General features: G+C 52.1%; 3 protein-coding genes across 3 annotated transcripts; all 3 read right to left on the bottom strand.

Moving 5' to 3' along the window:
- Positions 1 to 407: 407 nt before the first annotated feature.
- On the bottom strand, positions 408 to 3,521 carry B0T23DRAFT_348473 (uncharacterized protein; the record flags this gene model as incomplete). The annotated part of the gene is made up of 4 exons (XM_062836012.1): positions 408 to 839; positions 936 to 1,032; positions 1,261 to 3,103; positions 3,253 to 3,521. 4 exons carry the CDS (start codon positions 3,519 to 3,521, stop codon positions 421 to 423), a joined length of 2,628 nt encoding a protein of 875 aa, XP_062696400.1. The 3' UTR covers positions 408 to 420.
- A 633-nt stretch (positions 3,522 to 4,154) lies between these two features.
- B0T23DRAFT_433625 (uncharacterized protein) lies at positions 4,155 to 10,231 on the bottom strand (the record flags this gene model as incomplete). Its single annotated transcript, XM_062840456.1, has 10 exons — positions 4,155 to 4,763; positions 4,947 to 5,258; positions 5,529 to 6,473; positions 6,603 to 6,754; positions 6,823 to 7,025; positions 7,183 to 7,297; positions 8,244 to 8,322; positions 8,444 to 9,713; positions 9,774 to 10,057; positions 10,157 to 10,231. The coding sequence occupies 10 exons, from the start codon at positions 10,229 to 10,231 to the stop codon at positions 4,155 to 4,157; spliced, it is 4,044 nt and encodes a 1,347-aa protein (XP_062696399.1).
- Positions 10,232 to 11,138: 907 nt separating this feature from the next.
- B0T23DRAFT_368515 (uncharacterized protein) lies at positions 11,139 to 12,847 on the bottom strand. Its single transcript, XM_062836447.1, has one exon. It carries the CDS (start codon positions 12,530 to 12,532, stop codon positions 11,312 to 11,314), a length of 1,221 nt encoding a protein of 406 aa, XP_062696398.1. The 5' UTR covers positions 12,533 to 12,847; the 3' UTR covers positions 11,139 to 11,311.
- Positions 12,848 to 13,241: the final 394 nt, after the last annotated feature.

Below are 13,241 nucleotides of genomic sequence, written 5' to 3'. Positions count from 1 at the left end.
ATTCACTGAGTTAGACCTGTGTCCTTGGATCCCAGAGACACCAGAACTCCTGCTCAATGTGCCATTCCATGTCTGGGTATCTTCCATCAAAACCAGAAGCCAAAGGGTATCTAGCTATAAGAGAAAGCAAGGATAAAGAATCCCCCTGGTGGCGGGTATGTAATTCGTACATGCAAACCGTTATACAGAACCTCCTACTACATCAATGTTATCATTTCCACCTCCTTCAAAATCTCCCTTGAGATTGTGTCTTACGGAGACTCATGGGGCTTGGGAATGCTTGCCCATCCTCCCTTGAACGAGCTCGTTCAAAGTTTGCTTGCTCGTCCTTCTCCGATTTGCACTTCTTTTGTGCAACTCATTGTTTTCGACGACACCTGCATTGACAGCTCTTTCTTTAATCCATCCTTCCTTTTACCATCACTTCCCCACTCTCTGATTTTGAGCCGCCTTTACCACACCCTTCTTAGGATTAACATCAATGCACGTCTGGTTCTCCCCAAACGACCTCTTAGGGTGGATGTTCTTGACGAGACACTGAGAGTCAGGAGGGATTTCCCACTCATCGATCCAGCTCTTATATGCCTTGAACTCCTTGCCTCCAACGATTTGCCACTTGATGCCATCGCCTGCGAGTACCTTGCACTTCAGAATTTGGTTTCTGGACGACTGGATGATTTTGGTGTTCGTGCCCTTGAGAGAGAACATTTGGCCCGGGGTGTTCTCAGGGATGCTAAATATTCCTGATGGCCTCTGTGATGTTGTAGAGGCTTGCTTGGGTTCTTGTTGTTGATGGGTTGCTCTGGGCTTGTTGTGGATGGCAAGATTCGAAAATAAGACTGGTTTTGATGGTAGGGGGTGAGTGATGGACTGAGTTGACCGGGGTACTGAGGTTTGTGAGGGCAGACGGGTCGACGGTACGGTACTCGGCTTACTTGCCAGAGTGGTACTCTCCCGCATAGTGTTCCCAATTGCATATGATTTGGTAGCGGTGATTTCGTCAATGTAAGTAGGTCGCACTGCCCCTTTCGGCTGCTGAAAGCCCACAAAGCGATAGTACGCATTGCAACAGAAGTATCCATCCACTCGCTCTAAGATAGCCGGAGATGAAATAAGATGTCGAGGCAAGTAAACACATTCTGGGAACGCCAGACGGCAACTTGGGCACTGTTCATAATTGTGGCTGGGGTCGGCTTCACATGAGAGTTGACGGCACCAGGCTTTAGGTTGCATTCCAAACATAGGTACACACGGGCTAACCAGCGAGGCGTCTCCACCAAGGTACCAGATAACTGCCGTGAGTTGATGAAGACTGAGGGTACTGAAGACACTGAGTTGGCGCCGCCAGTAACCAGGAATATCTCGGCGCCTAGGCAGTTTAAGTAGCTCGGTGATTGCTTCATCATCAGGACGGGGCGTAGGGGTCCTGGCAAATTGGGTAATGTAGGCCCAGATATCCGAGCTCACAGATCGCTGGGACTGCTCCGACATGCTAGGTCTGATTTCAGGGAACTGGTGGTTGATCGTCTGCCGTGTGCTCCCATTGTGATTATGTACCGACCTGACGGGGTCCTTGGAAAGAATGGGGTTGTCTTGGAAGGAGTCCTCTTGGGTGTCTGCCTCGTTGCCACCCGAGCTTTGCGTTCCCCTCTGTGCCTCGACCCTCTGGGGATCTGACTTCGTCGTCGAGAAAGCCACTGGTGTAATAATCCGAGGAACATTTGCTGACGAGGACTGGGCCATTTGGGACCCTGGTATCGTCCTACCAACCCTCACCAGTGCTTCTAACGCTTGTTCCTTGGTGTTTTGAATCTTGTGATTCGGTGATTGTTTGCGATAATAGCTGTTGGCGCAGATTTTGCGCTTCAGTCTCTTGGCAAGAGGTACGGAGTCGAGAAGGTGCCGCGGCAAGAAAACGCATTTTGGGAATGCATACTTGACAAACACGCGATTCTGAAATCTGGGATCTTCTCGCTGTAACGACGCGGCGTAATCAGCTGTTTGTTCGTTGTGGGCGCACCCCATCACGCTACATGGGCTTGTGACAGCCTCTGTTCCTCCAAGGTACAGGATTACCGACGTGTATGTCTTCAGATCGTGCTTCGTGAAGGCTGCGAGCCTGAACTTCCATGCTTCTGGAAGGTCTCGGCGTTTCTGAAGAGTCAGCAGCTCGGCAATTGCAGCATCATCTGGAATTTGTGTACCAGGCTGAAGGAACCCCAGCATATACTTCCAGATCTCTGGGTAGCCCGAGTTGGCTCCGTGAGTTGGCATATCAGGATTGTTCTTGGTGGGCTGTGCACTGGGCTGACATGACACGGGTTGTTGTGTACTGCCAGAGTGCTGCCGGGGAATGCCTCCATTGAAACCAGGCATGTTGCGGGGTAAAACTTCGAAGGGATCAACGTCAAAGGGGTTGGCATCGTCGTCATCCATAAGATCATTCCCACTGTCTTGCCCCTTGGTAGCAGATCTTGCGCCCTCAATCTCAGTCTTTGCTTTTCCCTTTTGAGATATCGCACCATTGAAGGTCTTGTTCTTGACTGGAGTGTCCAGCAGAATGGGCTTCACATCCTCTTCATCGCTACTGATGTCGGTAACCCCATGAATGGAGTTGCCGGTGGGACGGCCAACAAGTGCGGTACCGGGCGCCGTACGACGGATGGCCGGCAGTGTAGCAACAGAAGCGGTGGGCGCCGAAGAAGGGCGAACTGCTACCGATTTGGCGGCACCAGAGCGGGGTGTAGCAAGCGCCGGGACAGCCAAAGGTCTAGACGCAGACGCAGTGAATGTCGTCGATGAAGAGGCGGCGGGAGAAGGAGTGGTAGGAGAAGGGGCGGCAGAAGGGGCGGCAGGAGCTACTGCAGCCTGCGGCATGCTGGGCAGCTTGATATCCTTGACAGCCCTCGGGTTGACCTCGGATTCCCAGTTCTCCGGTGGCTGTCGAACATCATCACGTTTACGCTCGCTGTCCGGTTCAAAGTAACCCCTTTTAACCACAATAGAGCGAAACTTGCCGTCTTTATCTGGAGTCTTTCGCTCTCCGATGGCCCAGAAGAATCCGCGGGAAACTTCGTCGTATAAAAGCAATTTGCGATGGGCCCTCTGTTTGGGGTTGATAGTCAGCGGTCAGTGGGCTACTCGTACTACAAGGCGGAGGAACAAACTGCATGAGATGTGATACTTACCGAAAAGTGAGCTCCGAGCTGGGAAGGTTGCTGGAAAGAATTCCTACAATTTGCGAGGGGGCACACCCATGGATCTGAATGGTTGAAGTTGATTTGGTAGTTGGTCGGGTACAATGCACCACTACCCGGTATAACCCTCGGGAAGCCGTACATCTGTCCCTTCCATTCGTCGTACCTCCTATGACCATCATAGGGGCCGATCAACACTGGAGGGTCGGGGTCGTTGGAGGCGGAAGCGGGTTTAGCAGTCGAGGCAGAGGCAGTGCTTTTCTTGTTTGGTCGGGCACCATCTCCTTCGCCCTCCCACTCTCGCTTCCTGTTGATCGAGGGCATTTTGCCGTTTGCGACCACAGGAAGCGAGGAAAGAGTGAGTCGGCAGCGAAGTACTCTTAAGGACGAAGGGTGACCAATGATTGACACGAGATGTGGATGGATGTAGATGTGATGCCGCCTCAAGCGGCGGGAAACCCAGTGAAGTGACGGGTGATAATCAAGTCCAGAATCGCTCAGGAAAGGCAAAAGGTGCAGGTCGCGAAATCTGAGAGGGCTAAGAACGAGAAAGTTGCTCGGTGTCTGAACTCGAAAACATGTGGGACTGGAGGAAGGAACGGCCGTGTGCCCTGGCGGCCGGCATGGACCGGAAGGTTGACACCCGGCTCCGACACTTGCCATTACCTGGAGGTGCCATTTGGCTGTTTTGACACCTGATTATGTTTCATTTATTTCGTATCACTTCCGTAATCCACGTCAAAGCCAATACCACGACATGTATCCAACTTCTAGGTACCCTTCTTGCTCTCAACGCCATCATGTGTACCAAGAGAGTGTCCAGATACCAGAAAGAAAATAAAAGACAAGAAAACCATTACAATGCTCATATACCAAACAAATAAAGGACATCCACAATACAAATCTTCTTACATATGTTGTTCGACCTATCCACCTTGTTTTCTTACCCTCAGTTGGTCATTTGATGCTTGTCAACGCGGACTTAGACTTGACATTAACCACAGCAGTCTCTTGGGCTGCTGGGAAGAAGTTGGTGATTAAACAGTGACTGTCCGTGCCGATTGTCCAAGTACCCCCCGCGTCCACTCTCCGCGTGATAGACACGCCATCATCTCCAACCATCTTCATCCATACGCTACCTGCCCAGACCGTACACTCTAGGGTTTGTCTTTTCGATGCCTGGAGGAGCTGAGACTCGTTACCCTTGAAGCCAATGGGTTGTGTGGAACCATTGGCAAGGTTGAGAACGGTCGTCTTCTGCGACTTTTCTAGCCCACTTTGCTGCGGAGATCTGGAAGGAGCTGTGGATGTATCCTGCACCGTGAGGTTGGACAGAGAAGCTGCCGCAGAAGATACTGGAGTAACTTGGGCCTGTCTAGTAGATGAATGTTGTTCTTCCCCATCAAGGTTCTCTTTTTGGCGCGTAGCCTCTCGTTTCGTCTTGGTCCCCTTTGTTTTTTCCCTCACATCACCAAGCCGCTGGTTCGCTTCTACAATGGGATTAACAGAAGACCTTCCTACTCCGGACATATTCCCCCCGATCACCAGCCGTTGCGCGGAATGCGCCTGCGTCGCGCGCCGAGGACTGACAGTCTGCTGCATGGCAACTGCGAGTTGTGAGAAAATAGTCGAGGTAGCAGTGCCTGTTCGGGAAGATTGACCTTGATCGCCGAAGTCCTTGGAATGTTTGCTCCTCTCTTCATCGTTACGAGATATAGATGACAGAGGGGCACTGACATGCAGCGGCACCTGCGAGGTTGAGGATCGTGAAGTTGATTGTTGTGCCGGATCCCGGGGAGTGGTTGTAACACGAGCCATGGTCGCAGGTTGCATAGGAGGGCATGCAGGTAGCGAGGCTTGCGATGGCGATGGCTGCACGGCATTATTGCCAGTGTTGCTTGTTGATGTGGCAGTACTCGGCGTGTTGAATGAGGTATTCGTGCTTGATTCGGTGCCAGCAGACTTCTCGGTAGAGGTATTCCGCATAGCCTCCTTGCACGCTGGATCCAGTGCCGCCTTATGTTTCTCATCGGGAACCGTGTTCACCCAGTGCGGTGGCTTCTTCCGGCTCCTGTAAAATGCGTTGCAGCACAAATGATGACCCAATCGCTCAGTGACTGATGCTGAGTCACGAAGATGATTTGGAAGGAACACACATTTCGGAAATGGGTACCGGTGGTCAATGTAGTTTCCATGATAAAAGTTGATTTCCCAGAAGACGTGTGCCTCTGCATGCAAGCTGCAACCCATCCAATTGCAGGGACTATTCGATGCTTCGTCACCGCCAATATAGAGGATCAATCCAGTGAGTGTATTGAGTTGGAAGTCCACAAATTTGGATAGTCGTCCTTGCCATGTTCTTGGAAGATTGCGGCGCCTTGGGAGTGCAAGGAGCTCAGTGATGGCCGAATCATCAGGAACCGGCATATCGGTCTTGGTAAGCGTCATGAGATACTGCCAGATTGCTGACTTGCTGGGATCGAACGGTTGCTTAGACTCGGCAACGATGATCGGTGCAGTATCGGTACCTTTTTCCAGCTGCTGTGTGTCGTTATTGCGGGGAGCAGGCAGGTCGGAGGGTTCAAAGTCGAAGGGGTCAGAATCGTCGTCATCTTCACTGCTGGATGTAGATGAAGTGTCTTCGAGATGCTGTGTATCAACTTTCTGGCTGGCGTCGGAAGAGGCGTCCCTCGGCTGGCGCTTGTCGACTTCTCGGCCAGTCTTAGAGGAAATTTTCTTACGGCGCTGCGCACCGGCTTCCTGCTCCCAACTTGCAAAGAGTTTTCTATGATGCTGCGCACCGCCCAGCTCCTGGGGATTGCTCACTTCAAACATGACGCCACGGTAGTTTCTTCGTATTCGGTTGGTAGTGCCAGCACTCTTGGTCTCCCCTCTTGCCTGCTCCCGTTGTACCGAGGCATGTGAGACAGTGTTCCGCACTGAAGTATCTTTGGCGGCTGGTTTGACACCCTCGTCATCGCTACTGATGTCTATGACCTTGCGGGATGCTGATCGGGCTGCTTGGGCGCGAGTGATGGGTGCTGAAGCAGAAGAATGGATGGCCCGAGCAGTAGTAAACGCGGGAGCGGCGGTTGCGGTGTCAGCTGCAGAAGCGTCCGGGGCTTGTCGATCATCTTGTCTTTCTGGAGCGCGAAATCCTCTGCCGACAACAATCGGGCGAAGCTTGCCGTCCTTGTCTGGCTTAGTTCTGATGCCTTGGTGGTGAAAGAAACCGCGCTCTTCTTCATCGTAGAGCTTCCAGCCGCGATGAGCTTTCTGTAAGGGTACTTGGTTAACTGATGAATGTCACACATCGGAAGGTAACTGGAACGGTGGCGAGAGCAATAAGTGCAGAAGTAGCCAGCGCATAGCGTAAACCAAAAAGAAGGAGAGGATATTACTGACCGAGAAGTGGCGCCCAAGATTACTGCACTGGTCAAAAGAAACCCTACAGTTGGAGAGCGGACAGATCCACGGAGAAGGGTATTTGATATCGAGCTTGTAGTTGGTCGGGAAGAAGGCGCCGCCTCCGGATAAAATCCTATTGATGCCGTCTCCTGTAGTCTTGGTGTGAGCAGCTCGCTCGTAAGAAGAACTTGACCAAGAGAAGCATATAGTAACTCACCTATATCACCCTTGAACTCGTCGTACCTCCTCGATCCATCCGCGAGAGTGGTCAGCGCTGGAGGATCGCAGTCTTCGGCAGAGGCTGGGTTCGAGAACGCAGCAGATGCGCCCTGCGATCTCCTCTTGTGAGGTCGGGCAGCATCTTCCGGTCCTTCATCTCTTGACCGCTTTCTTCTCGTATCGGCACCTGAAGGAGGCATTCTCGCAATTCTTAAAACACCAAAATGATGAAGTGGTCGATGATGAAAAGCGAGAGTATGACAGCAGCAATGGCTAGGGGTTAGCAAAGGAAGGAAGCAATGATGAAGACCAGATCTCGCTTGATGTTGTAGGGAGAAGTTAGTAGTGGGATCTACACTTGTGCCGGGACCGGGGAGAAAAATTGAAAGTCACGACTTCCGCAAAAAGAAGATTCGATGTCTGAAATTTTCGTGGCCGAGGAGGGGGGAGTTTGCCCTGACGGCCGGCACGGACTGGTAAGTTGAGAACGTGTGGGTCACAGCCCAATGGCGGGATGACACAAGCCGAGGACAAGTGAAGGGAGGAAGGAAGACCTGGTACCGTCTGATGTGGAAGTGGCGTCGTAACAATAAATCAAAGTTACTGAACACGGCCAGTATGATACCGTTCGTTGGGTTGAGATTGGAATGGTCGTTACACAGCTACCAGAGTCTGATAGGAATTCCTCCATCTAGAAAGTGCCTAGAGGTTGGACTTGAAGCTACAGCAAGAACGCATTTGAATGCATGCAAGACTACTATTTAGAAGGTATGACGAACTGGACCGTGGTGTGTTCGTGTTGTTCTTACGAACACTCGCCATGATTTGCACGCATGGAAATGCGCGTTAATGAAAACAAACATCGATTGTTCATTCGTCCATGGAAGAACCTTGGGTATACGCAAGTGACAAATGGGTTAAAAACTGCTCCAGCGTCAAAGGTGCAGAATATCCAAGAGAAAGCAACGCTGCCTCCATAAGGACTCTCGCCAAATGCGCAACAGGATGTTTCCGCCATCGACATCCATCCTTATCCTCGGCTTCTTGGAGCCTGGATTGAGTACACCGAGTGAATAGCAGTCGCAAGACACTTAGAAAGGGGGAAAGAAAAAAAGAAAACAAGATATCAAACACTGGACAAGTGCGAGGAGAACAGAGACAGAAAGGTAATGTTCAATAACAAACGATTTTAGGCATTATCTATGCCAGCTCGGCATAGTGTAATGGACAAAAAGAACTCCTGGCCGCTTGTTCGTGCGTCTGGCACGACGAGACAAACCATGATCTGTAAACAGGTAAACTTCCAATTGGATACCAGCCACTGGCTGTGCAAACTTGTGTTCGACATCCGGTACATTGAGCATCCACCATTAAATGATCCTTCTCTTGACTGGTAACTCACGATGCCCTCTTGCAAACACGCCCACCTCCGTACAATGATCCACCTCTTCAGACACTCCAAGACATAGAACGCGGCATTAGCCTCGGTGCACTTCTTCTGTCGAAAACCGCAGACACTTCTGCACATCTTCAACATTCTCAACATTCTTCACATCCGATCTTCTTCGGCTTCCTCACTCCTGCGACTGCTCATCCACACCCAAGCCAGTAACATGGACCTTCGCCTCTTCCGCCTCTCCCTGAAACTTGGTCACTTCACATGCCCATCCCTCCTTGACCACCCACTGCGTGTCTTCGCCAGCAGTAAACGTCATTTCCTCCTGCGCCTGGCCTCTACCCCTGACAACCAAGAAGACATCCACCCTGCCCTTGGCCACGGAACAATTAAGCATCCTTCCACTTCCCTGGTCAACTCTCAAGACATGGCCATCATCATTGCCAGCCAGTTTTAGGACAGCGAAGTCGCCGCGGCCGAGACCGGAATGGTCAACGAGCTTGATACGCTTATGCGGTTGAGATGCGAGGTACATGCTCGAGTGAGCAACCATGACATCAGAAGCGGCTTGGGAGGAGCGGGGGCCGCGGGGCGGGGAAGAGCGAAGTGGCAGAAAGCCGGTGAACTGCTCCCAAGGAGCGGGTTTGTTAGGAGAGGAAGGGTTGGCGAGGCGGTACGAGGGGAGTTCGTCCTCGTACTCGGGGGAGGATGCCTTGCGCTTGGGAGATCTGGATGGCGTGACAGAAAGCGACGGGAGTCGGGCCTGGCGACGGAGCACGGAAGATTCGCTGTAGGGGCGGTTGTTGCCACGGCCTTTGGGTGTCTGAGGCACCTCCAGGCGACGGGGAAAGATTAGACCCGGAAATGGAACCTTTTTGCCGCGTCTGTAGTATGCGTTGACGCATTGGTTAATGCCAATCCGCTCCATGACGGCCTTCGACATCATGATGTTGTCTGGGAGCATGATGCAGCGAGGAAAGGCGTACTCTCCATGGAATGCGTCGCTGCCTATGGCAAAATCAGATAGCGCGGATATAAGACCGTCGTTCCCTAAAGTGTCGCAACCTAGGCCGTTGCAGACCTTGCGGTCCCGGTCTTCGCCGACAAGGAAGTGCATGATTGCGGTGATAGTCTTGAGGCTGCAGTAGTTTTTCACCCAGCTCTTTTTGGAAAGACGCGTTTTCCAAGAAAAGGGGAGCTCACGAAGGAGAGGCAACCTCATCAGTTCCTTGATACATGCGTCGTCGGGGATGGCGATAGGTTCTGGCGTCAAACTGTTGATGTAAGCCCAGATGTCGGAGCCACGATCTTGGACGCTGTCGTCGTCATCACTGTCAATATGGCTGTCCGAACGATATTGCTGCTCTCTCTGCTGAACTTTGTGTTCTTTTTCGGTATGCTCGCTTTCGTCAGAGTCGCTGTCGGTGTCATGTGTGCTATCGGCGCTGTCCGGGTCGTCGTTATTCGAGTTGCTTTCTTGCTGTGACCTATGGCTGGATTTGTGGGTTAGCTAATCTCGTTATAACCGGCAAAGAGGACTTGTAAAAACCCACTCATCGCTCTCGTGGTCGAGAATAATGTACGATGTCTCCTTTGGGCGAGCGTCCTCGTCATCAGAATACTCCTGCTTGAAGAACAATCCAGGAGTGGCTGTACGGACGGCGGCGGAGGAATTGTCAGCGGCCGGACGCTTAGGCGGCGATGGAGGGGGGAGGGGAATGGGCGACGGCGGATTGTCACTTCGGTAGCCGACGTAGGGCGGGCGGTTTCCGGCATTGCCAATCTTGCGAAAGTTGCCATCTCGCAAGTCGTGAAGAATGTCGCCTTTGTGATCGGTCTGGGTGTAAGGGGAGGTTAGCGACGAGAAAGAGAAACGAAGGCGAGGGTTGGCTGAGAGATATGTCCGAGGACGGAAGGAAAGACGGGAGACACTCACATTGAAATGCTCGCCCAAATCTCTGAGGAGCCTGAAGGCTCGATTGCATCCAATGATGGGGCAATGCCATTTCATGTTGGGACATCCTGGTCTAGGAGCATAATTTTCTGGAAACAAGGCGCCGTGGCCATGGTGGGCATGCTTGTTCGGACCATTGGCTAGATGGGCAACGAGATTGGTGTTAGTATGGCTCAAAACTTGACGCTGCATTCATTATAGAGGGAATGGGCAACGAGTACCTTTATAGAGAGAATATCTGCGACCATCACCGCCTCGGATGCGGTCATACTCCATCTCATTCCTCCGCGGCGACGGCATGTCTCTGTTGTGTTTGCTCGAAGTCGGACGATCTGTGCAATTGATCAAACACAATGAGTGGATTGGACAGAAGCAAATGACGATGCGCTGAATGGAAGAAACAACGAGTTGAGTCAAGTCGTCGTGCGAAGGCTGTCCGGTCCTGAAATTGCGACGAGACGAGAAGGAAGAGGGCGAAGGTTGGGAGTGAATTTATGGTGGGAGGTTGACTCCACCGCGAATTTCAAGAATTGTGCGCATTGAAGCAATTATTTATCACTGTGTAAGGTGAGAACGAGGTGATGTTGGTGTTGAGAATCCGTTCAGATTTCGACGAGGGGCCGCTTCTCGTTGCTGTGCCCCGAACTTCCTTCCACTTTGGTCCGTCTGTCGAGGCAGGAGCATGTGGGGCCGCCCATTCCACCCTCCCTTGCCACATCGAATATTGAAGACCCAACATTGAGAAGCAAAAACATTGTAGGGAAATCAGCCACCGACCGATGGATATCTTGCAGAAATTCTCAAGCTCTGAATGTCCACGACGAGGAGATCGAACAAGAACGGCAAAGAAGAGGGAGGTTTGATGCACACATGTGAACTTGGATAAGGAGAGCTTGAATTTGGAGCCAATGAAACATTTGGCGAAACGGACAACGTTGGATATACGGAAAAGAGGAACCATCAATGCCAAAAACGCCGCCGAGAGCAAGAAAGAGATAGACAGAATCACAAAGTACGGCGCCCGTCTAAACCTCAATCCATCTTGATCACCAAATAAAACATGCAACACCAAACCGACGAAATGCAACAAAAACCAAGGTTCTCACATAACAAACACCACATCCCATCCTTTGTTCCCTACCGCAAAAGCGGCGTTTCTTCAGACGGTCCATTGCCACCCACCTGACCCCTTTCTCCATCTCGCTCACCGTCACTCCCTCTCCTCGAGCCGGTTCCTCCCACCGCGACAGCAATAACAGCCGCTCTCGGTCCAAATCTCCGTCCAATCCAATCCACCCCCACCGCACTTTCCCTCCATATCCATCCCACACACACTCCCGCTCCGGGTCCTGCCAACACCGTGACCACCAGCATCACCAAGGCAGTCTGCCATCCAGCCTCGATAAACGCCCAGTACAACACCGTCAGCCCGACAAAGACCATGTTGACCATGATGAACCGTGTCGTAGCAAGCGTCATTTCCTTCCGATCGTCGTGCGGGTGGGTGAAGAGTGTGACAATCAGGTAGATGTGCGAGGCCAGCGACAAGAGGATAGGCGCAGCGTAGGTCAAAACCAGTGGGAGAAGAGAGGTCTCGAGGTGGAAGGGTCTAGGCCAAGTTGGGTGGTCTCTGAACACATGGAGGAGCGCGGTACGCACACCTTGGTGGAGGAAGGACACCCAGACAGGGAAGAAGAGCCAGACGAGAATGGGGACGGTGGTTTTGTCTGACGGAAGGAGGAGAATGAGCAGCGAGGGGAGGATGTAGCCGATTGCGATTGACACAGGGATGGAGATCGACTCGGCGAGGGTGGACAAGTGACGCGGGGCGCCGAGGATGAGCTCGGGTTCGGCGACTTCTTCACCCTCGGAGGTAGTGGTGCCCTGGCGACGGGCCAGAATGACAAGCTTTGCGCGGTGGAAGAAGGCGGGAATGATGATGATCTCCCAGACTAGGGCGCCGCCAACGAGGTCAAAGATGAGCCAAGTGGCGGTGGGGAAGGCGAGGAAGAAGGCCGATTGATTGCAGATACGAGAGGACTCGACCGTGGTGATGGTTAGCAGACCGGCGACATAGCTGAGGATGACAGACATGATGCCTTTGGAGCGGACCGGAGAGAGGAGAGCCTCTTGGAAGAAAGACACGAGAAAGCAGGCGAGAGGACCAAACAGGGGAACGCGAGAGAGCCATTCGATGCGGGCGTGGGAATGACATTGCGAGTAGAGCATGTACAGGTCGGTGTCGGAGTGGGTGAAAAGACTGAGGGCTGTCGCGATGGCCAAGAGAATGGGGGGGATGAGGATTAACTCAAGGTTGAGGTGGTGAATTGGCGGAAGAGGACGGCTTGGAGGGTCCATGTTGGCGATGATGTCTGATGTCGTTTATGATGGTATCATTGAATGGTGATACTTTGTCGTGGCGGTTGGTACAAGTGTTTGGTGGAGAGATGGTCTGTTTATCGTATTGTGTATGAAAATGATAAGACGCGTCCGTAGATAAAGGCCGTCAAGAACTATTTGATTCCGAGTGTCAGTTCAATAATAACCATGAGGTAGTCCTGCCTGATTGTTGTCATGAGACCTGGTGATGATTGTTGGGTTGTTGTTGTTGAAAGTGAAATGCCGCCGGCATCTGGGGCCCCGCTTGGCGTCGTTTCCCAGGTGGGACTGCGGGGTTGGACGTCATCACGTGGAGGACGCTAATGGTGTGCACGAGCCACACGTTCAGGTACGTACCCAACCTCGCCAACCAACCGCGAATTCACAAGCACGTGAAGTGTTCCCTTCACCTCGAAAATCATTGAAGCCTCCATCACCAGCTTCGAGGACAACAAGTCAGGAGGTCGTTTTGTGTCATCTCTACTCTTGGTTATCCTTCAATTGTCATCTCATAAAATTCAACTGCCATCTTTGACACGGAATCTGCGAGTGACAGGACCCCCTCGTCTCCCAGAGCTACTCCGCTTTTGAACGGCATCAATAGCATGGAGCCGGGCTACAGACAGACTACCCCCCTTCCCTATATCTAGACTACTTAACCGCTTAGGGCATAGCTCTAAGGAATTTA

The sequence above is a fragment of the Neurospora hispaniola genome (assembly GCF_033458365.1).
Source record: "Neurospora hispaniola strain FGSC 10403 chromosome Unknown B0T23scaffold_1, whole genome shotgun sequence".
NCBI lineage: Eukaryota > Fungi > Ascomycota > Sordariomycetes > Sordariales > Sordariaceae > Neurospora > Neurospora hispaniola.
Note: the sequence above shows the minus strand (reverse complement) of the source record. Positions and strands in the feature narration are given on the sequence as shown.

Excerpts from the sequence above, each read along its gene's own strand:
- B0T23DRAFT_368515 (XM_062836447.1), bottom strand. The coding sequence starts at position 12,532 with ATGGACCCTCCAAGCCGTCCTCTTCCGCCAATTCACCACCTCAACCTT.